At 36.5% G+C, this 25177-nt stretch overlaps 1 protein-coding gene across 20 annotated transcripts; it reads right to left on the reverse strand.

The window, feature by feature from the left end:
• Positions 1-3433: 3433 nt before the first annotated feature.
• DNMT2 (DNA methyltransferase-2) lies at positions 3434-23341 on the reverse strand. 20 transcript variants are annotated; one of them, XM_088866436.1, is made up of 13 exons: positions 22693-22822; positions 22502-22551; positions 22088-22165; positions 20524-20634; positions 16794-16887; positions 16316-16434; positions 16098-16220; positions 5479-5893; positions 5263-5357; positions 4742-4816; positions 4586-4650; positions 4088-4189; positions 3434-3962 (listed from the first exon to the last, which is right to left on the reverse strand). In XM_088866436.1, exons 4-12 carry the CDS (start codon positions 20569-20571, stop codon positions 4093-4095), a joined length of 1131 nt encoding a protein of 376 aa, XP_088722562.1. In that variant the 5' UTR covers positions 20572-20634; positions 22088-22165; positions 22502-22551; positions 22693-22822; the 3' UTR covers positions 3434-3962; positions 4088-4092. The 20 variants fall into 20 exon arrangements, 18 of the variants coding, with proteins under 18 accessions (XP_088722562.1, XP_088722565.1, XP_088722563.1 ...); XM_088866439.1 differs by having other exon boundaries at positions 4074-4189; XM_088866437.1 differs by having other exon boundaries at positions 22088-22168.
• Between the last annotated feature and the right edge of the window lie 1836 nt (positions 23342-25177).

The following is a 25177-nucleotide window of genomic DNA, read 5'->3' on the forward strand; positions in this document are numbered from 1 at the left end:
ACTTATAGATGGGCTATTTAATATTGAAATAAAAGAGAATATTGCTTATGTCTCGTCCCCTAATTGAATTGAATGCTACCCTATGGCATATGACGTTAGGACACATTAATATCAAATGAATGGAAAGATTAAAAAGGGACGGGATTAGATTTATCGAAAATGTGCGAGTCTTGTGTGCAAGGAAAATTAATAAGGAAAAATACCAAGGAAAAAAGAGCTACTAGCATGTTGGAAATCATTCATAGTGACATATGTGGACTTATGAATGTGATCACCAAAAGTGGAAAAAGATATTTTATCTCTTTTATAGATGATCACTCGCGATATGGCCATGTGTACCTTATTCATGCAAAATCAGAAGCTCTAGAAAAATTCAAAGAATATCAGGCCTATGTAGATAATCAAACCAACTTGAAAATTAAAGTCCTTAGAACCGATAGACGGGGGGGAATACTCATTTGACCTTTTCAAAGAATTGTGCATTGAAAATATGATCATCCATCAGTACACCATGCCTTATACTCCTGAACAAAATGGTGTAGCTGAGATAAGAAATAGGACCTTAGTGGAAATGGTAAGGGGTATGATGGGGCATGCAAATCTCTCATTGGAGTTTTGGAGAGAAGCCATATTAACGGCATGTTACATCCTTAACCAGACTCCCACAAAAGCTGCCCCACTTACTCCTCATGAAATTTTCATAGATTGTACTCTCTCCCTTGAACACCTGAGAGTTTGGAGTTGCTCAATCCATGTCTTTATCCCACATCAAAATAGAACCAAATTACAACCCAAAACTGTCAAATCTATTTTCATTGGTTACCCAAATCATGATAAGGGGTATTGATTCTACAACTTTGAAACAGGTACGATTATTGAAAGTCACGATGCTCTTCGAGGAAGAGTTCCTTGAAGCAATGGTGAGTAGAAAACAAGCCGATTTTTATGAGGAAGCCAAAAACAAGGACGTAGTTCAAGACCCTGAACCTGACACTTTTAAACCAACCCAAGCTGATCTTGAACTCCCTAAAAAAAGTGAACATTTACCTGAACCAAGACAAAGTAACCGAGTCAGTAGATCACCTTTTTACCTAGAGCATTTTGTCTACCTTGGAGAACATTTTGATAAGGTTGGAGAAGATCCAGATTCAGAACCTAGAACCCACCGTGAAGCCTTGACCTGTCCTGAAAGGGAATACTAGGTAGAAGAAATGAAAGACGAGTATGCTTCTATTAACCAAAACCATGTATGAGAATTAGTACCTCTGCCTCAAAAGCGTAAGGTCATTAGTTGTAAGTGGATTTTCAAGAAAAAAATGAACTTTGAAGGAAAAATAGAAAAATACAAAGCTAGGTTGGTTGCAAAGGGTTTCACCCAGAAAGCAGGGATAGATTATGATGAAACTTTTTCCCCTGTTGCCAAATTTCCATCCATCCAAATCTTTGTAGCTGTAGCAGCCCATTTTAACTTTGAGGTTCATCAAATGGATGTCAAAATAGCCTTTCTAAATGATGATTTAGAAGAAGAAATTTACATGACCCCACCTGAAGGATTTGAGGAGAAAGGGAAGTAAACTTAATATACAAATTAAATAAATCCCTTTATGGTCTGAATCAAACATCGCGACAGTGGTATATAAAATTCCAAGAAACCCTTGCTCTTGCAAGGTTCTCCATAAATAATGACGTTTTTTGCAAATATCAAAAGGTCAATGGGAGTGATGTGGTCTTTATATCGTTATATGTGGATGATATGCTAATTGTTAGTAGCTCAATTGCCCTAGTAGTAGAGACGAAAAATTTTATTGCACAACACTTCGATATAAAGGATCTTAGAGAAGCTTCATATGTGTTTGGCATTAAGATAATAAGAAACAGGAAAGAAAGACTATCCAACTTTCCCAAGCAACCTACTGTAAGAGGATATTGGAAAAATTTAATATGAGTATATGTAAGCCAAGGTCTACCACATGTCTCTATATATATTTATGGGATTGTATACAATGCGACCATTTATATTTGATACAAGGTGGTCACAATTATTTACAACCATCCGATATGAAATTTGATACCTTGAACATGTCACAAAGTTTGAGAATATTTCTTTTGTTGTTTGAGCTTGGTCAATGGAATAATTGCAGCCACCCAATTTCACATCCAATGGTCAACAATAATATGACCACCTTGTACCAAAAATAAATGGTTTCATTCTATACTTTCTCTAAATATATTTGGTACATATATTTATAAATATATTTCGTATTCATTGTGTCCTAAACGTAGTGCCATTTCTTCAAGGATATGGTATTTGATTTTTTCTTTATTTTTTTTATTTTTCCTTCTTCAACTGCATATTGTAGATATTTCAAACATTCAAGAAGAAGTTATCGATTGAATTATTCATAAGGATTCATTCTTAACTGTTATATATGTGTCACTATCCATGCCTACATGTATTTTGGATATATGTGTCACTATCCATGCCTACTTGTATTTTGGAACTCTTATGAAGCTCAGAAAGATAATAGTGTTGAGGACAAAGATGGGTTGGCACTAAATCGGGAGGCATTTGAGACCGCTCTCTGTAGGACATTTGATTTTTCACAACATAGCAGAGAAGTATCTTCCAGACCGGGTGCTACGCAGTTTTGCTTGAGGCAGCTCATTCCAGCAAATCCTGGCATATGGTATAAAGCAGAGAGGTGGGTTAGAAACAAAGAAAATTGGGAGCACGCGCTCCCACCCCAAATCACAATCTAAGTGATTGGCTTCATTACCTTCAGACTTACGAGCCAGACGAGAGTGGTGGGTTGCCTTCTAGGGAGTATGAAGCATGGTATGTGCAGGTGTCAATCCTAGAATTCAAAACCCAGAAAACCCTTGGGCGGATGGGTCCGCACCTTGAGGCTATGTCAATATCATGGTAACTTTGTATTTAGTTCATAGTTGTAACTTATAATCTCCTTTTTCCTTCTTTGCCATGCCAACACCGCGAGTATCTTGACTTTTTGGTAATTGTGGTAATGCAATGGACCCAAGCAGACCATTTTGTAGAGATCATTGATGATGCGCTGGCGGCCCAAGACCTCAAGATGAAAGGTCGATAGTTAAAACGCTCAGGTGAGAGGTGATAAAATTTCTGTAGGTGAGATGGTGATAAATTTCTGTAAATTATAAAATTGTAATTAAAAAAGGTACGTATATAATTCGAAATAAAAGGATCAATCAGAGCATAACCGTCCGTCATGAACTAAAATCGAAAACCTTGTTTTGACTTAACGGGCTTCAAGAGAAACAACAGAGAGGTGATAGAGCATCGCGAGAAAAAGATAAATAAATTTAAAAAATTCATACGTATTCAGAGATGTGAGGTGATAGAACATCGCAAGAAAAAGATAAATAAATTTAAAAAATTCATACGTATTCCAAGATGTAAAAAAATTGTACTTAAATAACCTGAAGAAAGATTTTTGAAACTTGAGTAGTCACACGATTTCAAAAATATAAAAATTCTTAATTACAATATTAAAAACCTAATGACACTCTTTTATTTGTCATCTTTCCTCCATTTTCTTCACTGAAACCAGCAGATCAGACCAAGCCCAGGTGTTTCAGACCCAGAACAACCAAGTTTCGGGTCGGTGCAGAGTCCTGATCCATCTTTACTTTTCAGTTATAAGCGGTCACTAAACGTGAATATTTTCAAGAGAACTGATCTGGTAAAATACTCGGCTGTACCGAAAAATTACTCTCTGCTGTTCGTTTACTGCAAAAAATACAACCCCAGGCCACTAGGGATTCAACTCAGACAGCATAAGACAGCATGCCAATCAGCTCCTTGACGACTCAGCCAATTAATGGTTAATCCTCGGCAGGTCAAAGCTCTGAAATAAGTGGTATTGACAGATCAGTCTTCCACTCCATGAAGTTCCTCGGCAATTTTCTGAAAGAGTCCATCAGAACTGCAACACAAAGACTGCTTACAGTGAGAATAAAGGACTGCAACATAGAGCTCAAATTCCACTCGTCATCCCACCGCCATAATAAGAAACTAGAAGGAACACAAAAAGTACCAGAAAATGATAACCTGTTTCATTCATGAGGTGGGCAACCACGAGAGTCTGTGAACAAATATCTGAGCAATGGTGCTACCACTGCAACACTTAAACTGTTTCCCAGTAAAGCATACCTGCAATGACACGTAGCAACAATTTATTTGCTTAAGCTAATCAAGTGCCAACATGTCTACATGGAAGCCATTCAAGAAAGAGTTAGCAAATCAAAATAATAACAAACACATTTGTCTCCACACACTGGCCCAGAGATATTTGGCATCACCCACATTTAGAACTCCACCTAATGGATATGGATGGCTGGGTTCCCCAGCTAAACTAACTGCATATTCAGTGAATACCAATAGGTCTTAAAAGATGTCTTCCATTATACATGAGGTTTAAATCTTCACTAGTAAACTTCAAATGTATTCGCACCCAATAATCTTACTAGAACCTGACTCAAGATAACATTTCTTTCCATGATTCCCCTAAGAGAGAATAACATGGGAAAAAAAAATAAAGGCACTAACCTTTGCTTCATGTTTATGTGCTCGGGAAACTCAAAATTCTCTGGTAAAGAATGGAAATTAGCAACCTGCAGGATTGTAGGATATTTTGTTAAAACTGCACAAAACAATGAAAGACCAGCAGCATCTGTCATGTAATTAAAGAAAGCACATACAAACCTCTCTAGGAGTAAAATATCTGAGACCTAGCTCAGAAAGTTCCACTTTTCCATCTAATGGTTGCTTCCTCTGTACCTAAATTGTCTAGCGATATTAAGCAATCATACTTTAATCAAAAGAAAAGAAGAAACGCACAGCAAGAACCTACCTAAATTAACAGCCAATAGCTAGTGAATTAACTAAAAAAGGAAAAGTTAAATGTGTCCAAAGAATATAGCTATCAAAAAGCAAAGAAAATCATTGTGACTCACAACAAGAACTGATAATTGAGATATCATAAAATACTCTACAATACAATGGATTGAGAAAACAAACAACTTCCATTGAATCGACACCATTCATTGGAAACATCGACGATGGTGGAGAGAGCAGGCTCAACCATGGGATCATTGCTTTCACATTCTCTCCCCGTTATTGATCATTGAAATGTATAACGATGACTAAATGGACTACGGGTCTCCCAAGCCCATTAGATATAGTAGTAATCAGACAATTGGTATACACGAGACTATGGATTGTACTCTGACTGTTGCCAGCAAGGAGCCGGTTCCCTTCACATATCGGTAATAGCTTTTGGTAAAACAGCAACAACGTCTCGAATCTGGGTAAACTATATCTGCAATAATTTTTAAGGAATTCAATTGATCATTACGAGCAATTAAAATTAGCTTGATGAAAGATAATATGACAAGAAATAATTGCTGCAGCGTAATTTCTCACAGCTCATAAAAGGATACCCATGGCGCTTCCCCACCTCTCAATCAAGCTCAACGGAACAGTATATGGACTCAATGTACCATGTAGAACATCGTTCTTTTCAGCATTGCTTTCGGCCGAGCCATTTGTACTTTTGAATGCTTGTAAGATTACCCTTCCATCTGGAACACAATGTTCCTCGATAGAAATGCCAACAAGATCATCTGGTGTTTCATCAAGCATTTCGCAATGCTCGGATCTTGTATTCCTAGAGATGTCACTTAAGAAACTATCAGTTTCAAGAAAATCCTTGATTTGTTTGCATGATATATGAGACATTTCTTCAGAGATGTTATCATCCATAGCACTGCAATACTCATGTAGCAGAAAAGGAGCCGCCCGAACTAGTTGATCATTGATGCTTGGATTTGTAAAAGATAATGGTTTTCTTTTAGCCTATAATGTAACAAAGAATTGATAACTATGAAAAAGTTAACACGTAATTAATAACAAAGAATTGACTCCTGACCATTAGAATAAGTCAACATATCCATAGATAACATATGACTCTGAGAATTTGAGAATATTTTCTTGACTAAGGGTCAAACAGTACAATCTTGAGGATATTAATTCAACAAAATGACCTCCAAATAGAAGTGGCAAGATGATAAGGAGTATAATTAAATTTCGATTTTCTAAATCTTCGGGAAAAAATTGACTGGAGCTACTCCTACTACCTTGGAAAATCTAATTAAGCTTCTAACATCGATCGTAAGAAACAATGTGTTATCAGATGAGATTCCATCATCATTGAATAATTGTTCCGAATTAGATACTCTTGACCTTAGGACAAAACCAATTATTGGGAAATACCTACGTGAAAAGGTTTTTATTACCTCGTGCTATTATTCAATAGCCGACATGTTCATAGGAATCATCCCATGGGAGATATCACGCCCATAGTAAACAAAAGACCAAGTTCACTGCATTATTCCTAATATATGGAAATTTTTCTAAAACATAAGTGCACAAGGCAACTATTATTTAAAGAAAACACTCTAAGAAAAAAGTGATTTTCAGATATTGATTTTTTAAAAGCTCATCTTTCAAAATATTTCTCGATTTTTAACCTTGCTTTCACAAAACAAGCTAGACTCACAAAAAAAGCAAATTTTCATAAACAGGTAACATTAGGAAACGGTGTTCGATAATCTTTTACATGGAACATCCTTACCTTATTGTCTGCAAGTAACTTTATAATGGTAGTTTTGTCAATTGATAAATGCATGCTTTGAATGCCATGGTAACTCATTATACAAATACTCATCCTTGAGTGAAAATTTCAACCATGCCTTTGCAAATAACATAAGTACAATAACAATGCCTACAAATGAGTAGAGTTATTTTTGTAAGGAACTATTAAAATCCGTCATAGTATTTCTTTTTTTTTTTTGAGTAAAAGGTTAACTACGGGACGTGCCATGTTTGCACCTAGGACACAACGGTGCAGTGTGTATTAACGTAATTTGTTTTAAGTATAATGACATTATAAAAAACACAAACATAAACAGTCCTTTTTTACTCAATAATTTGAGAAAAAAAAAGGAATTATTTCTGATCTTTTTAGTGACCAAATTTTAGCGTGTTATGTGATTTTTTACCTTTTAAACCTTTTGGGGGATCAAAAGCTAATTAATCCAATTCCTTTTGTCCACTAAGTTCTTGTCATAATACGCACCGCTAACTATGACTTCCATCCCGGTTCTCTTTGAATATTGGAAGTCAACAAGCTATCATGCATGATCCTAAACATTTTTGACAACTTTCATTGAAATCACCATTATATAAAAGAGAAATTATCTATACGTTCGTTTCTATTATTTCATTGAGGGCACTAGTATAGTGGCAAAGGAAAAATGCTGGAATATCGCCAAAACTATTCTTGTATTACAAGCATATAGACAATTCAAGAAATGAAATGATGATGCTATTCTTGATTTTGCCATGGCTTATGACCTAAAATAGCAAACACCTATTTTAGAAAGCAAGATGAATATTTAATAACTTACAAAAGTGGATCATATAAACGCCAGATGGAAACTTTTCTAGTTACGACGGTAGAACAACCATCATGCAAAGCTATAAGGTTATGCTAGAAGAGAGTTTGACCATGCAACATAGGCTCAATGTTATAGATATTTGCATAAAGAGATGGAAGATGAGTGAAATTAATAGGTATCGAAGAACTATGTGATGGAATTTAAAAAGGTAGAAAATAGATATAATTAAGAATAAATTGATAAAGAAAGAACTGGAAATCGGAGGACGGAGTTAATGTATTAATAAAGTGGCAAAATAAGTTTTAGGAGAATCAGAGGGAAAAGAAATTCAGATAAGGAAATTTAGTGCTGGAGTGATGATGTTCAAAAGGCTATTAAAGAAATACAATCATATTCCAAAACTTAGCAATGGAATAAAAATAGTCAAAACTTAGAAGAATATAAAATGCCAAGAAGAATGCTAAGAAAATAGTAAATAAGGTTAAGTTTGAAGCATAGATAATCTACACAATAAATTGGGGAAAGAGAAGGTGAAACAAATGTCTTCAAACTAACAAAAAAGAGAGAGAGGAAGTGTAGAGATCTAATGCATTAAGATTGAGGATCAAAGGCTCTTGGGGAAAGACGACGAGGTCGACAAAAGATGGAAAATTTATTTTCAAAAATTTTTAAATGACAAATACTTTTGGAGAATGGAGTTAGGACCGGAGAATGGAGTTAGGACCCCATGATATAAGTAAAGTGGAAGGTCTAGATATATTTGTAGGATTAAGATATCTGAAGTGAAAGAAACTTTAAGACAGATGAAGACAAGAAAGGCTTTAGGACCATATCGTATACCAATGGAGATTTGGAATTGCATGGAGAGATTGGCACATGCCAATTGGCCAAGTTGTTCAACATGATCTTAAGAACAAAGAAAATGCTAGATGAATAAAGAAAAAGTATTGTACCTAGTTACAAGAACAAAGGAGATATACATTGTTGTATGAACTATTGCGGTACTAAACTTATGAGCCACACTATGAATGTGGAAACGGTGATTGAGCAACCACTATGAAATGAAACAAGTGTATCGAAAAATCAATTCAATTTTATGCCGAGGAGGTCAACCATTGAGGCTATTTTACAACTTTGACAAGTAGTAGCGAAGTTTAGGAAGAAGAGCAAAGACCTCCATATGATCTTTTATTGATTTAAAGAAAGCATAAGATATGGAACGTAGAGATTAATTTGATGGGTGTTCGAAATGAAAGGAGTTCCCCTATGATCTTTCATACTTTGTTTTATTTTTGGTATGATTCAAGAGAAAGGATTGATTGATTTCCAAAAGGGAAAGATTTTGAATTGGTTGAAATTAATATGATATATTATCTTAGTTTTTGCATATTGAATATTTGAGGGGAATGGGTTAAGAAAATTGAGGGATAATGGTTCTATTACCTTGCTTTTAATCATGACGACTGATCTAGGGAATGGGTGGCTAAGATCTCTTCACCCACATGTCTCTAAGATCAATGGCCAAGATTAAGTCTCACTAAGATGGAAAACCCTAGCCTTGTATTGTAGATAATCTTTATGTGTAGAGACAAAGATACATCTCACTCTAAAAGCTCTCTCCCTCTCTCTCTCTACCTCAAAGAGTGGCACACCACTCTCTCTCTCTCTCTCTAGAGTGGTACGTCACTCTCTCATCTCACTCTCTCGAAGTTCGAAGTAAAAAAGGGGGCCACGCCAAGAGATATTGAAGGGGGGGTATGCCCCTCTAAAAACTAAATGTAGAAGGGTGGCCTCATAAAAAAGCTTGGTTTGTTCTCTCATGCTGTTAGGGTATTCCCAAGCTTCCCACATTGTGAGACAGGGTTGAGGACCTTGATCCCGTGCTTATCGGTAGAGGAGACAAGGAGTGGGGTACATCAAGTCCTTGGGAGTAACCCTTGGCTTTGGTATTCTAATGGTTCCATGTTTCTAGATTCAATCTCATGAATTGTATTTTGTTTGAATGTAAGAATTGTAATGGGATGCAAGTGAAGATCCTAGATTGCAAGGGGTTTATTTCTGCAAATCAAATTTTATAACACATATATGTGTTCTAGACAGTATGAATAAAATAAAATGAGAAAAATTTTAACTATATATACTTGACTAGATCACATTGTCCAGTTAACCACCTACACCTAGAACTATGAGAGAGGTGAGAGCTTTTCATGGCTCAGCTACTTTCCATAAAACGTTCATTTCAAAATTTAGCATCATTAGTTGAATGACGAAACAGTCACTAGAGTGGACCAAGGCAGCTGAGGAAAGTTTTAGGCTTGTGAAAGGAAATATGATTGGTCATCATGTTTTGGCACTCATATTTTGAGAAGATCTTCTAGGTAGAGCATTATGCTTTACATGAGGGTATTGCAGCTATCCTTAGCTAGTACTATTTTTATATGAAAAGTTGAATGAGTTCTAGTCTCGGTAATCTGCTTAAGATGTAAATTTTTATGCTATTATGTAAACACTTGGTCATTGGGGGTATTACCTTACACAAAAAGAGTTTATCTTGTTTTCGGATCATGAGGCCTTGAAATTCCTAAAAGAACTTGAACCAGAACATGAGAAGTGGATTTATTATTGAAGAAGTTTTCTTATGTGATGAACAGACTTTAGATTTCAAAGTCGGACAGCTTAATAAAGTGATTGATACATTGAGAAGGAGGTCCTACTTGCTTGGTACACTTGCAAATTCAGTTCTTGCATTTGAAATTCTTCTAAAACTATTTGCCGTTGTTGGAAACACCTGGGAACCCGGATCGTTTTAGGAACTGAAATCGCGGAATTGCGACTGGATCAAAGATTCCTATCTTAGGAATCGTTATCCATACAAATAGGAATTGCTAGGAACGAGATTTCCAGTTTTTGCGAATGGTCTTTCGACCGAGATTCCATCCTCCTTGGAATCGAGATTCCCATCCCCCTAGAATCGACACTCCAGGGGTCAAGATTCCTTAATATGCAGAATCGAGTTTTCGAGATCTATGGAATTGAGTTTTCGACATCTGTGGAACAAAGATATGTTGATATTTCGAATCGTGATTCTAACATATTTGGATTTTGGAATCAAGTTTTTGAAGCATATAGATCAAAGATCCATGCCAGTTTGAGATCGAGATTTACGATAATATGCATTTGACGACCCCTACCAGGAATCGAGATTTCGTTTTTATGGAGAAGGAAGCGACAAGTACATATAGCCTCATCAACTTTAGAACCTATATTGGATGTTTCTAATTAGAAGGTTTCCCAAATTTTAAAGTGATTGTGTTGACTATTGACCTTACGGTCATTATATACAAAAGACAAGTATTTCTAAATTGTGATTTTCACTTCATTATTATAAAGACAAAATAGGATTATGTCTATGCCATGGTTTTACTTTTAATTGTCAGTGTTGTATTTACCAGTAATATTTTAAATTTAAGGTAAAGGCGATACAGGGTGGCACAAGTAAAATAATGAAACCATGCAACCACTAGAAGCATTCAAACGAAGATTTCTACTCCAATTGACAAGGAATCAAGATTTAATCCTCGATGGAATCCAGATTCGATATATTTGGGAACGTCAACCCACAATTAATGGGTTCAAGTTTCCAAAGATGTGTTCGCTCGAGATTCTGAAATTAAGGAATCGAGTTTCCATAGTTCTGATAAAATGATTTCTAAAGAAGTGCTAGATCGAGATTCTGAAATTAAGGAATCAAGTTTACTTGGTTCCGAAAAATGGTATCTAAAGATGTGTCGAATCGAGATTCCAAAATAAATGAATCGAGTTTCGTTGGTTCCAAAAAACGGTTTCTGTGGAGGTTCCTTAACAGAAACGTGGAATCGGGTTTTGGAACCGGAACACGAGGTCGGTGGAAAGATTCCGGTAACTATGCCATTGACTCATATTTTCTTTAGATTCTTCACAAGGGCAGCAACGCTTCTTCTTCCAACTATGTATTATAGGATTGTTTTCTTTACGAAGGAAGCCAATTTATGTATTCCTAAAGGATTTTGTGTATCAAGATTATTGCAGAGTTGTACATCGGAGGTCTTGGTGGGCAATTTTCCAGTAAGACCATTTTATTGGTGGAGGAAAATTATTATTGGCCTTCACTCAAGAGAGATGTCAATAGGTTTGTGACGAGATACATGGTTTGTCATATAGCCAAGAACTTACTTCAGAATATCGGATTGTAAACCCCTCTTCCACTTCCTCCTAGCCCTTGGACCCATGTTAGCATGGACTCCAAGTTGGGACTTCTCACACGACTAGGGGTTGGAATTTTATGTTTGTTGTGGTAGATTACTTTTCGAAGATGACACATTTTATTCCTTGCAAAAACACAGTTGATGGATACATGCAATAGATTTGTTCTACAACAAAGTGGTTCAGTTTCATGGGGTTCTTAAGACCATTATTGCTAATCGAGAAACAATGTTTGTGAGTCACTTCTAGCGAACCGTATGGAAGAAATTAGGCACTAACTTCAGTATAACTAGCACTTATCATCCACAGGTCAACAGCCACTCCCAGGTTGTTAATAGAAGCCTAGAAAATGTAATTGAGGAGCCTCACAAGAGACAAGCATTCATACGGAGTTCATACTCTGCCACAAAATGAATTTGCCTGTAACAGCAGTCAATTATCCACGTTCAAGGGCCGACTATGTGCAGCAAAATTCAGGGCCGATGAACAATCTTTTAAAGGTTTGTTTTAGCCTAATTCGTTAAGCAAAACCAGGGATGCTGGATTCAACGTCGTAGGGCTTATGCTGCCATTTCCGAAATGGGGGTCATACTAGCAATTATGGATAGGGCTAATGCTGCTATTTCTATAATGGGGTCGTATTAGCGATTTCAATATCGAGGCAAAAAACTACAGCTATACAAATTTCGGTTATTTTTCAAATATTTTTCTAGGACAATTTGTCTCATTTGACCTCCTCAAGGATAAAAGAGTTAAATTCGAATTGAAATCTAATTAGCAGTTCAAATTACAATAGAATTGGGATCAAGGCATCGAAAGAAAGTCTATAAATAAACGTTAGGGTTTCTTCAAAGTTTATTATTATTTTTCAGAACATTGTTCTTAGGAATTCTATTTAAAATTTAAATAGTACTTTTTTTTACATTAAAATTTAAATAGTCATTGTAGCTGGGCTTGTTAGCTTCCATTAATTTTAACTCAAGATATTATTTTCTTTGAATTCTTCTCTTCTATTTGAATTTGTTGAAGTTTGTGATGAAAGGTAGCAATCCCAGGTTGTTAATAGAAGCCTAGAAAATGTAATTGAGGAGCCTCACAAGATATGAGCATTCATACGGAGTTCATACTCTGCCACAAGATGAATTTGCCTGTAACAGCAAAGTCAATTATCCACGTTCAAGGCCCGACTAGGTGCAGCAAAATTCAGCCACGATGAACAAGCTTTTAAAGGTTTGTTTTAGCTAACTTGCTACGCAAAACCAGGGATGCTGGATTCAACGTCGTAGGGCTTATACTGCCATTTTCGAAATGGGGTCATACTACCAATTTTGGATAGGGCTAATGCTGCTATTTCTATGAAGGATGTGTTAGCCGTCTAGCTTAGGCAGAGATTATGAAGGGATTGGATTGTTAAGGGGTGCTTTTAGAGTCTTCACCCACATTGGACTCTTGATGAATGGTATAAGAAGGGGCTACATCATGGGTAGCTGTTTGAGCCGTTTCCATGTGAGCAGTTGGTTGGTTGTTTGGCAACATGAGAATTTGTTACAGGATGAAATCATAAAGAATGGGAAGAGGAGGGATTGGCAGACAGAAGACTTATTTAATTGATAGCAGAGGGATTCTTTTCTTTTCCGCAAAGGGCTCTCTGAACCCTTTTGTTCTTCCCTTTCTTTGTAGTGGGGAAGGACTTGTGTTGCAGAATGGCGTCGACGCCATTTTTGCTTGCTGAATCGCCTCCCTCTTGAGGGACTTTAGCTTGCCTAGCCCATGGTAAACTTGCCAAGGATGGTTTACAAGCTGAACTTGAAGACAAAGAGCCATCCAAAACCATACAACCAAGCTGGTTCAAAAACAGAAATGAGGTAACAGTTTCTAAGTGTTGTCCAGTTTCTTTTTCTATTAGAAAGCATTATAAAGATGAGGTGCAGGGTGATGTTGAGCCTATGGATTCGTGTCATTTATTATTGGGTAGACCATGGCAGTATGATAGACATAGTATACCATATCTGATGGATTAAAAACACTTATTCCTTCATCAAAGATGGGGTAAAAGTGGTTTTAGGTCAACCTAAGAAGAAAAATGCATCCAAATTAGATGAAGGATGTGTTAGCCGTCTAGCTTAGGCAGAGATTATGAAGGGATTGGAGGAATCAAGGATGTTGTTAGAGATTATGAAGGGATTGGAGGAATCAAGGATGTTGTTAGGACCTTTTGATCAAAAGTTAATTGTATAGACAAACATTGTCCAAAACAATAAATTTTCAATATAAATAGGGGTTGGATGGGCAAGAGAAATAGTATTCGTCTTATCATAAATAAATAAATAAATAAATAAAAAAGATGTCTTGGGAAAACAAGCCTAAGGCTTGAGCCCTAGGTGGAAGGAAGCCTTAGGGTTTCTCCAAATTGCATGTGTCAACATGTTTTCTTGTTGATTTCAATTGTTTCTTCAGGTTCTCCACATCAGGACTCCATTCCCAAGCCTACACCACCCAACACGGGTGAATCAACGGGCAATACAAGGCATGCCTCTCTAGTTCCACATGGACCACACTCCCACTAGATTATATTATCATCATGGCCATAGTTTTGACATTGTTCTCAAGGCCTTTAAAGGCCACATACCCCAAAAAGTGACAAGATCATGATTGATTAGGACTTAGGAGCACCAGTAGAGACAGGGGTATTTTGGACACGTCTTTGATAGACTTTGTTATTTCCGTCATTTTTTATTTGCAAAGAGAAATATAGGTATTTGAAATACCATTATTCCATGGGTATCTTTTAACAATTATTGAAATAAAGGGAATTTCAAACACCCATATTTCACGAACATAGGTCACTTTCATTTTATCTCGCATATGAAACACGGGTAATATGAATACCCTAATGTGCGATTTTATTTCTTTTTCTTGTTCTTATTTCATACAATGTGCAAGCTTATGAAATAAGGCAATTTCAAATACCCACATTTCTCCAATTGTTTAAAAGAAAAAACAGTTTAGGGCGAAGGGAACTATCATCAGTTACCCCTCTAGAGACATCTGGCACACTAAGATGGAAAATACAAATATTTTATATCAACTTGTCAAAACTAATTTGATATCCTACATCTTAAAAAAAAAGCATCTCAGATGATTTTTTTCTCAAAAATCGCTAACTTATCCAACAAATAGACAATATATGACATTTTACATATGTAAAACAACCTACAACATTTTAGGTATGTACTAATCCGACAATTAAGACTGTATAAAGGGCTAAACAGCACTAAATTGTATAGAGGACTAAGGAGTACTTTGAAACGAGGAAAAAAATTGACAAATAATGAATAATAATAGCAACAACAAGGTACTACTTGAGATATCTATTTTATCCAGTGAGTCGTGATGCCATACAAGAACTTCTCTAGACTTAATCAAACTTTCTTAAATTAGGCATGATATTGGCATAATACATATATACGTATATATGTATGACAATATGTATGCATGGATGCATGCTTACAAGCAGATTGATGCATATCTTTAACCAGGACGCGGAAATCATTCTATCCTAATCAATGTCTTTCTTTGTAGCCAAATGTTGACCGTTTCCAAAAACGATTATGATAAGCGTGCACGATTCCTTTGCGATCTCTCCTGCTGACGATGATGTGCTCCTTAGTGTAGACTTAGTCCACAGCTAACTCCGTACCTTAGCTTCAGCTCAGTGTTATGACTTTGTACCTTAGCCCCGTTCTTCGGCGTTGTGGAAACGAAATTACTCTAATGATCATATCCTGTAAGCATATGTTTTTCCTAGTTGTACAGTTTCTGTAACACTTTAATCATTTTTAGGGGTATAATTGACTATTTTCAGAATAAACGGGTATTTTATTTCATACTTCGCCTTTCAATCTTTGCGTGACTCACATTTATAATCATGATTTCATCTACCCCACTGACTTACCCAAAAAAAAAAATCATCATTTCACCTCCTATAGCAACAGTCATTGCAGGAGGTTAGTCTCAGATATGAACATGACAGCTCGGCAACCTTCGGTTTCCACAGAAATATCAAACATTGTTACTTATTTGAAAACAAAATGAATAAAGACTAATTGCATGGCTTGAGAAATTAGAAGCATTAGATAAAATGAATAAAGACTATAGCAACAGTCATTGCATGGCTTGAGAAATTAGAAGCATTTGAAAACAAAATGAATAAAGACTAATTTGACAACAAAATGAATAAAGACTAATTGCATGACTTAATAAATAAAATCTGACAAATTTATAAACCCACTAGAACATTAGAAGCATAGAAACACAACAAAACTGAAGTAGGGCAGCTGCAGCAGGAAAATAGTTACCAGGCAGAAGTATCGAGGTCTAGAATATGGCACACCAAACTGCACTGGGCTCAAAATGTATTCCTGAGCAACAAATCCAGTTCTCTCCAAAATTTCCATCAAGTGTTCTCGTGTTCTGGATGTCTACAAAACCATAAAGGCTAAGTCCCTTTCATGAATCTATAATTTTATAGAAAAAACATACAACTAATCCACTGTTTCCAAGACTATTTACTGACCTCAAATCCTACCACATTTTCCACAAATAGCATGAAAGGTGGTTTTGATGCATGTGGAATTTGTTTTAGAATTTCAAGGAAAGAGGATGCCCGAGCATCATCAGCATCCTTTTGAAGACCTACAAGCAGTATTCAGCACAATGAAACAACCTGAAAGGAGAGTATGCTATTGTCCCATAGACTATGGATAACTTTAGTCCCCAGAGTCATCACCATTTAGTGATTGGCAGTTAAAGAGAGAGAGTGTGTGTGAGAGAGAGAGTGAAGAACCACCAGAACAAGACATGAGCCCCCACCAATGTTGGGTACCACTCTCTCCATCACCGTCAATCATTACAACGGATGTTAATGACCACAATGGACTATGATATTCCAAGGTACATAGGACTAAATGGAACTTCAAAGTAAAAGAGGTCTTTAGTTCACTGTAACCTAAAAAATCCTCACTACAAGTGACCTACAGATCTTAAGAATGAACCTTGTCGTGTGTATGGTTGACATGGAGGAGACATAAGCCATGCATGTGCTGCAAATTTGTCTAACTCTACAGCAGAGAGGCATTGAATGTTACCCTGTTATCATCAAACACAAAAGCACATGAGCACATCAAATGGTTAATGTGGAAGATGCATTCATGATACCCTGCTTTTACTGAAACAACAAATATATGAATCCATAAAATGGTTCAGTTCATGGAAAAGGAACATTATAGAAACCAAGGAAATGATTAATATTATGGATTCAAAAATGCTGTCCTCAAAAGTAACTGCTAACAATATATTCAGATTAGTTCCTTTTGTTATGTGTCTTATTTGTGGACAAATAGGGCATTAACTGTCCTTTCTTACATACTCAAGGGCATTAGCGAGTTGTACACAAGTTATAATTATAACTAAGATGGAGAGGGGCGTGGAGGCTATTTATCCCTAATGTGACTGCCTTCAGCCTCCTCTCTTCTCCTTCACCTTCTTTCTCATTCACTCTCTAACTTCTCTCTCCCCATCTTTCTCTCATCCCTTTGATATTATATTATTGACATGGTACTAGGGTCATCAGATCGTTAGATCTGAACTATTCTCTTCTATTTCTTTCTTTGGAAGAGAAGAGAAAAACCCTAATTGTACTCTCTGCTGATTTCACCAATGGCCACTTCGTTTTTCTTCCCTTTAGTGCACAGAACCAATACTATTGTCTGTGTTTGCTGTGAAGATCAGTGTTGCTAATGTTTCCTTCTTTACATATGAGAAATCAAGAGGAATACTAGCTGAAATTTGTCAACGAGCATCGCTAATGCTGTAGGAAACCTGCAGAAGTCCGTGCAATAGTTCTAGTATGAAGATAAACTTGTTCGTGTACATCTGAATGATAATTATTTCTCCTTTTACCTACTTTTTGTGCTGTCTTTGTCGTTTATGAGATTCAATTGAGTGCTTTAGGGCTTCCAAAAGTACTCAACTTGCTACTACTGTGTATTGTGTGTTCATCATACATTCATGAATAGTGAAAGTAAACCTAGAATTTCGAGTAAACCCTAAATGCATTAAGAGCGAGGATCAAAGGGTCTTGGTGAAGAACGAAGAGGTCAATGAGGTGGAGAGTTTATTTTCAAAAATAATTAAATAATGAACACAATCAGAACACAATAGTAGAAGGAACCGTTAACATATACGAGGCCAGAGGTCATAAATACATTCATAGGATTAGGATATCTGAAGTGAAGCTTTGCAGAGGATGAAGATAAAAAAGGATTTAGACCAGATGGTATCCCATTAGAGGTTTAGAAGTGCATGGAGGAGATCGGCACTGACTGGCTGATCAAGTTGTTCAACAAGGTGTTGAGAACAAAGAAAATGCCAGATGAATGGAGGAAATTATTGCGGTACCTATTTACAAGAATAAAGGAGATATACAGAATTGAGCAAACTATCTCGGGAAACTTATGAGCCATACTATGAAGTTGTGAGAAAGAATGACTAAGCAACGACTAGGGCATCAAATGAGTGTATCCGAACACCAATTTGGTTTTATTCCAAGGAGGTCAACAATCAAGGCTAATAGGCAATTCTATTACTTAGGCAACTGATTGAGAAGTTTAGGGCGAAGGGAAAAGACCTCACGTGGTAGGGAAAAGACGTCACGTGGTCTTTACGATCTAGAATTTCGAGCAAACCATAAATGTTAAAGAGAGGAACTCTTTTTTTGGGGAGAAAATGTTAGAGAGAGGAAGTTGGCAGTCCTAGAAAATAAGGTTTGGTAGAGAATAACATGGTTATCTAAAAGAGCAAGTGAACTAGAGGTTGTAGGAAGGTAGTAGCATGAGAGAAGATTGAAAGTAAAGAGATTCACATGGGAGTCCAAGAAACTAAAGAAAAGAGACCTAAAATGTAGAATTTAAAGAGAGATTGTATGGGTGAAAGTAGGTAAAAATTGGACTAGAAATAGGGAAAATTGGACTAGAAATAGGGGTTAGAGGTTTACTTGAAAGGGTTTTTTGAGAGTTGACTATTATTCAGAATTGGGTTAATTGGGAGTTCAAGTTGAATTAAGTTGAAGCTAGGCTTGTTAGCTTCCAATTTTATTTTTAAGTCAATGACATTAGTTATTTGGTGTTCCTTTCTATTATTTTGGAATTTGCATCATTGTATGAGGCGCCATTTTTCGAAGGGTGGTTTCTCTTATACTACACATTCAATTCTATACAACCAATGGAAGCAACCAATATTTCAAAGGCTGTGGACTTTATGTCCCTCTGTTTCTCGATTTTTTTTTTTTTGGGGAGGGGGGTGGGGGGGAGGGGGGTAATGCCACTTGCCACTTAAGTGACCAGTCTCTGTTTTAGATGGTTTCTCACTCAATTAAGAGAACACTTGCCTCCAATGGACTAGGGCAACAAAATAGACACTAGAATCCATCATCTGCATTGGGCCGAGTGAGAAACAATTATGACTCTCTGTCAACATATTCTTCAAGTTTGTACCCTCACATGAATATTAAATCCAATATTCTTACACAGTTTTCTGGACTGATCTTTTTGACTTAATGTATGCTTTTGATAAAAAATGAAGTGTTCTTTGAAGGATTGGTTATTGCATTCATGGGTACATGTGAGAAAAACACACAGACTAACACCATGTTGAAAATTTCTTTTATAATGATTCGACTTCTAGGCCTAGAACTCAAAAACTGACAAGGACCCAATTACAAGTTTACTTTCAAAGAAATCAACACACCCTTGTCATTCCATGTTTGCATGCTCCAAAAGTGAAATGTGCTTTTCATCATCCATAAACTTGGTTTCTTTGATTCAACCCTTTGCACCGGTCCTCTCAACACGTTCGATCAACTCAGCGAAACTTAAAAGTATTGGGTGACTGATTCACATTCAGACGATACATACCAGATGGGCTCGTATGCTAAAGCCAGAAGGTGCATTTGCCTCCAAAAAATGGTATCATTGGTCATAAGCAACTTAGCATAATAAAATTCTACTTACAAACCATCAGTCAAACAGCTATATTCCCCTAAGCTTCCAATAAAAATTCCATCCCAGTTGGAGTCCTATTTGTTGTAGCAATGGTACCTATTGCAGAATTGTTGTATGCTCCTTCATTCATTGCCCCATTGAGTTTGCTCTTCTAGTGCTCATGTTCAAAAAACTCTCTGTAAACAAACGAAATTCATACCAAGTGATTTGAAAGCTCAATATTGGAATATTCTTCTTCAGAGAATTATAAATGTATATTCTTGAAGTCGTGTCTACATGCGCCACACCATCCACCTAAAAGTTGTTGTCAAAAGAAAATTTTAATATTGACTGCTGCTGCAACTCTCAAAAGCCATTCATAAACTGAGGATGAAGTTTGTGAACTCGAGCGAATCTGACACTCACTCAAACAAAACACAAAATAATGAGGGAAATATAATATTGACATGTAATTTAATCATGTACACACAGAGACATATGTGGTGGATGCCCACAGAGACATATGTTGTGGGTCATAGAATGGCTAACAAGAATAAATCTAGGATGAGCAAAGGGAATTCAGAATTTTATGTCAGCACTTGTATACTCTTTTGCATATGACGAGTTTATTAGCCATCGCAAAGAAATTTGATTCAACGAATAGCATAAGTTATAGTAAACTAGAACCGGAGCAGTTATGATGGCCAAAATTGCAAAATCAGTAAAGTGAAGAATGAGAGGCAACCTGATGGGGACGATGACCAAAATTGTGTTGATACACATCATTTGCCATGTCATTAATGTCAAATGCTTCCACTATAGTGGCTGGAAGTTTTGCTTGCAGTAGTGAGTATCTCTGTAGAATATTAACAATTATCAACAGTCATTTCAGAAAAAGACTGCAGGCTTCTGTTTTTTGAACGTTCAAAGTGAGCAATATGGGAAGCTACACTACTTAAAACTGATTGAATTCCAACAGATTAATGCCAAAGAGAAATACATATGAAAAAAACAAAGATAACCACCCAAAAAAAGTGCAATCCTGGGGAAGCAATTTCTAAACAACAAATCCTAGAGTATGAGATGATGAACCCCATGCAATTTCTAAACAACAAATCAAGTAACAGTAAGAGTACGAATACTATTATTAGCCATTAACTAATACTATTAATAACCATTAACTTCTATCATTAAGCAAGGAGCAAAAAAAAAACTATAACCATCTGCCAATAAAAAAGATTTAGAAAATGTTGCATTGTGGTACAATTTCATACACAACAGCAGTACTGTAGAGGTATTTAAATCCTCTAAACTTGCAAAGAATTTTGGCAATTTGGTATTTAAGGCACTAATGTATTGGTATTTGTCAAGATCAACAAGTTTTCAGTCCACAGTGAAGCTAGGAGGGAAAGTTCTCGCAATGCCTGCAGACAAAGTACTACAGGGGTTATTAGATGCCCAACCTATAATCTAGGTGGTCGAGAAGAAGTGCCCTGACAGGCACAATCACACAACACCAAAACAAACTTCTTTTTCTATGCAATTACACCTTGTACAAACACCTCCTACTTGTTGCTTCTAGATTGAATCCAGCAACAGAATATTAGAGATCCATTGGGAAGCTAAGATACCTCCTTAAGGCCTAAATGACTCAAAATATTGTTCAGGCTCTATTGGTCTTAGTGGAGATATAAGCTGTTCCTCCCCATCCCCCCCTAGTAATTGGGTCTATAGATCTCCAGTGATGCAACCCTATCCTTCAATCTTTCTTAGTTCATCTTGAAGCCCAGTATGAAATTGAGAACGACTCTTGACCTTTATCAAACAGGGCCACTCAGTAAGTCATGCTTCCTCATACTATTGGCATATTACCATTCAAAACGACATAGTTTAGGGATTGATTCAACAGCTCGCATTCTTACCATTAGCAAAGCATTGATCCTCAATCAAATATACTTTCTCACATTACAAGTATCAAAAAATCAAGTTTAAACACTTCTTAAAGGCATTATGTAACAGAAATTTGAAATACCATTTTCAGCCATGATCATACAAATACTCATCATTTCCAAGTCTTTTCCACTTGATACAAAAATTGGCTTATAGTTATTCATTCTTCTGAATCTACTTCGAAGAAAAGATTGCATTCCAGAAAGCATGCATGAGCTATCTAATAGAAGCAGAGGATTGAAGCAAAGTTTCAGAAAATCCAACTCAACAATCAATCACACATTTTTCCAACATCCATTGAAGGGTTAAAACTTTACCCACTATGTAAGGAAAAAGGAGCATTCAGAAGGATATCATACTCATGATTATCTGACTGTTTATGTCTCTAGCTTGACCACTTGATGAAATGCGGAGGGAAGTGGGGTAAATGGCCGATACTACTGGAAGGATTCATCTGATCAGTTCAATGGGCATTTTCATCTATGGATCATATTCCGGATTGGGTTCATCCCTATAGTAATTGAATGAACCGAACCGGGTTGTAGATATGAAGAAGTAAGAACTCAAGACCTTACCCCCTCAAAAGAAAGAGAAAGAGGGGTAAGGATATAATACACATATATGGCCGCCACAGTCCCCCATGCATCATATTCAGCAACCCACAATAGTCAAATTATAAGCAACAGCTATGCAAGCAGAACTTAATTTCTTGTAACTACTCTCGCAAATTCACAGATAAGTGAGGTTCTGAAATTAAGCAATCAGATAAAAACCTGAAAGATTTGATGGGCATATGCTGATAGACTCCATAACAAAAGAAATGCTGAGAATGAGAGAGAACATGAGAGCATGGCGCAAAACAAAAATAACGAAGAAGCTAATAGTAAATTGTTCATGGAATTTGAAGGAAGAGAGAGAAATGTGAGAGGAAGAGAAATATCAGAAGGTAATGGACAAATAATACCATGCCTCCTATGCCGCTATAGAACTCCAACACTCTCCATGACTCATTTTCTTCTTTGAAGGGGCTCTGCTCCTCCATCTCTATGTATTGAGTGAACCCTTGCAATCGAGCTTCAAACGTACTCTCCAAGGCTCCAAGTTGCAAATTTATCATCAAATTAGGAAAAAATAAAGGATGAAACACTCACCGTGGCATGTGCAAAAAAGCTAGTACAGCTAGGCCTGGCAACAGCGAGGCTCCCAAGCGGTTGGCGGGCCCTAGTCCAGCCCTAGTTCCCACAGCAGGGCCAAGCGCCCTCCGGGCTGAGTCGGCCACCGCAAAAGCCCAGCAGGGTCCAAAACTCGGGCCATAGTTGCCTGGCCCTCGGGCCATGTTATGTGGCCCGGTCGTAATTCTTTCGAGCCACCAGGTCCATTACCACCCCGAAGTACAGCAAGACTGAGAATATCAAAGTCGCCTTTTGAGTGAAAACACAAGATTTTCTCCTAGTCGTGTATCAATTTGCATCCAAGTCCCTTTGCAAATTTTCCATATGAGCTGCATAAAACAAAAGATTGATTACTTACATCTAGAGCATCAAAGTAATCTCAAAATGAAATTTTGCTTGCTCAAAGAATAAGCGTCTTAATTGTGTATACTTTGATGCATCAAAGTTCTCGAAGCATGCAAATTTATCCTAAATTTATAGAAACAAAATATTGAACGCTCATACAAATACACGAAACAGTAAGATCTAGAGCGCCATAGTACCCTTCTACTAGAGAGAGAAAATTTTGTTTGTTGAAAACTCTTTGTAAAAAGAGAGAAAAAAGTCCTTCTTGAAAACAGTAGAAGCGGGTACTCTCATATCTTTTATATCTATATTTTTTATATTTTAAGCGAAAAGAGGACCAACCCTATTTTTATGACATGTGTCATCTCTCTCTCTCTTTGCAATAGGGTAATTATGAACATCGACTCATTATTTTGACATGTATCTTTTCTCAAAATTTGAAAAGGTGCAACTCGTTAAAAGTCTCCCATTTTTAATGTACCTCTCTCTTCTCTCTTCCTAATTTTTTTTTTTATTTTACACTTAAAATCTCTCATTATTATTATTATTTTATATTTATCTTTTTGAATTCCATGTTTTTTCTCTCTCAATATTTAAAAAGATATAAGTCCTTAAAACTCTCTCATCTCTAAATCACACACCCCTCCCATCTCTCTTATACAATTTTTTCTTTATATTGGGATAAAATGGAATTCGACTCTTCATCACAAAATCTCTTAAAAATCATTGAAAGAGGAAAAACAAGTGAGAACAGGTAAGCCTTTATCCCTCGCCCTCTCTAATGCTTTATTTTTCACGTTATAAAGTTCATATTTCTATAGTATTAATCTTAAAAAATTGTTACGTATTATGATTACTCACATCTGTCTTTTTCAATTTGTTTATTTATTTTGCTTCTAAATCTCTCATTATCATTTTTTTTTTTACATTGTCTTTTTGAGTTCCAAGTTTTTCTCTTTCAATATTTGAAAAGATGCAACTCAATAAAACTCTCTCATATCTATTGTTAGGAATTTAAATATTTCTAATATATTTGTATTACATCCCTACTATCAAGGATTGATTGTTGACCATCATCCCCACAATCAAAGGATTACACATGTTGTACCTCTATATTAACAACCTTTGTAAAATGATATCGTACCTCAATTGGAAGTTTTCTTCCTCTTTCACATTGTAAATGTTTTATCTCTTTCAAATTTGACATGGTATCATGCTTGCTGTTTTTTTGAGCCTCTTCTCTCCAAAAGACAATTTATTTTACCTCTCCTTTGCTTCCCATTTCCACCACATGTCCCTTGCATAAGTGACTTTGGACCATTTGCACCACACATCCCATTGAAGTGAGTTTGAACCATCGGCCACTTTCTCTATCATGCACCACATGGTCCATAGCCATTGCTGAAAGCCGCTTCCACTTCTTTAACAGTAAGTCACTCTTTATTCTCTCACCATAACCAACTAAACATACAGTACTTCTTTACCAAACAACGATGCCAATACTCCATACTTTTTAAACCACTCCGACAGTCCGGGGACTGTCCATGTCTCTCATCCTCTCACATAGGATAATTATTCCACATGGTCTCGTGCTATGCGAATGGCCTTGAGCGCCAAGAATAAATTGGCCTTTATTGATGGAATTCTATCCAAGCCAGAGCCTTCTTCTTCTTCATTTTCGTTATGGAAAATATGTAATTACCTAGTATTAGCATGGATAGTTAATGCCTTATCAAAAGACCTTCGAGGGAGTGTCATTTATGCAACTACTCCTTTTGAAGTTTGGTCTGATCTAAGATACTGTTTTTCGCAGAGCAATGCTCCCTGCATTTTCCAACTTAAACAGTTCTAGCTACCTATCAACAAGGACAATTAAAAATTGGTAACTACCTTACCAAAATAAAACATGCATGGGATGAGTTATCTTCTCTC

The sequence above is a fragment of the Amborella trichopoda genome, chromosome 5 (assembly GCF_054954075.1).
Source record: "Amborella trichopoda isolate Santa Cruz 75 chromosome 5, AtrichopodaSantaCruz75HAP2 v2.0, whole genome shotgun sequence".
Classification (NCBI taxonomy): Eukaryota; Viridiplantae; Streptophyta; class Magnoliopsida; order Amborellales; family Amborellaceae; genus Amborella; species Amborella trichopoda.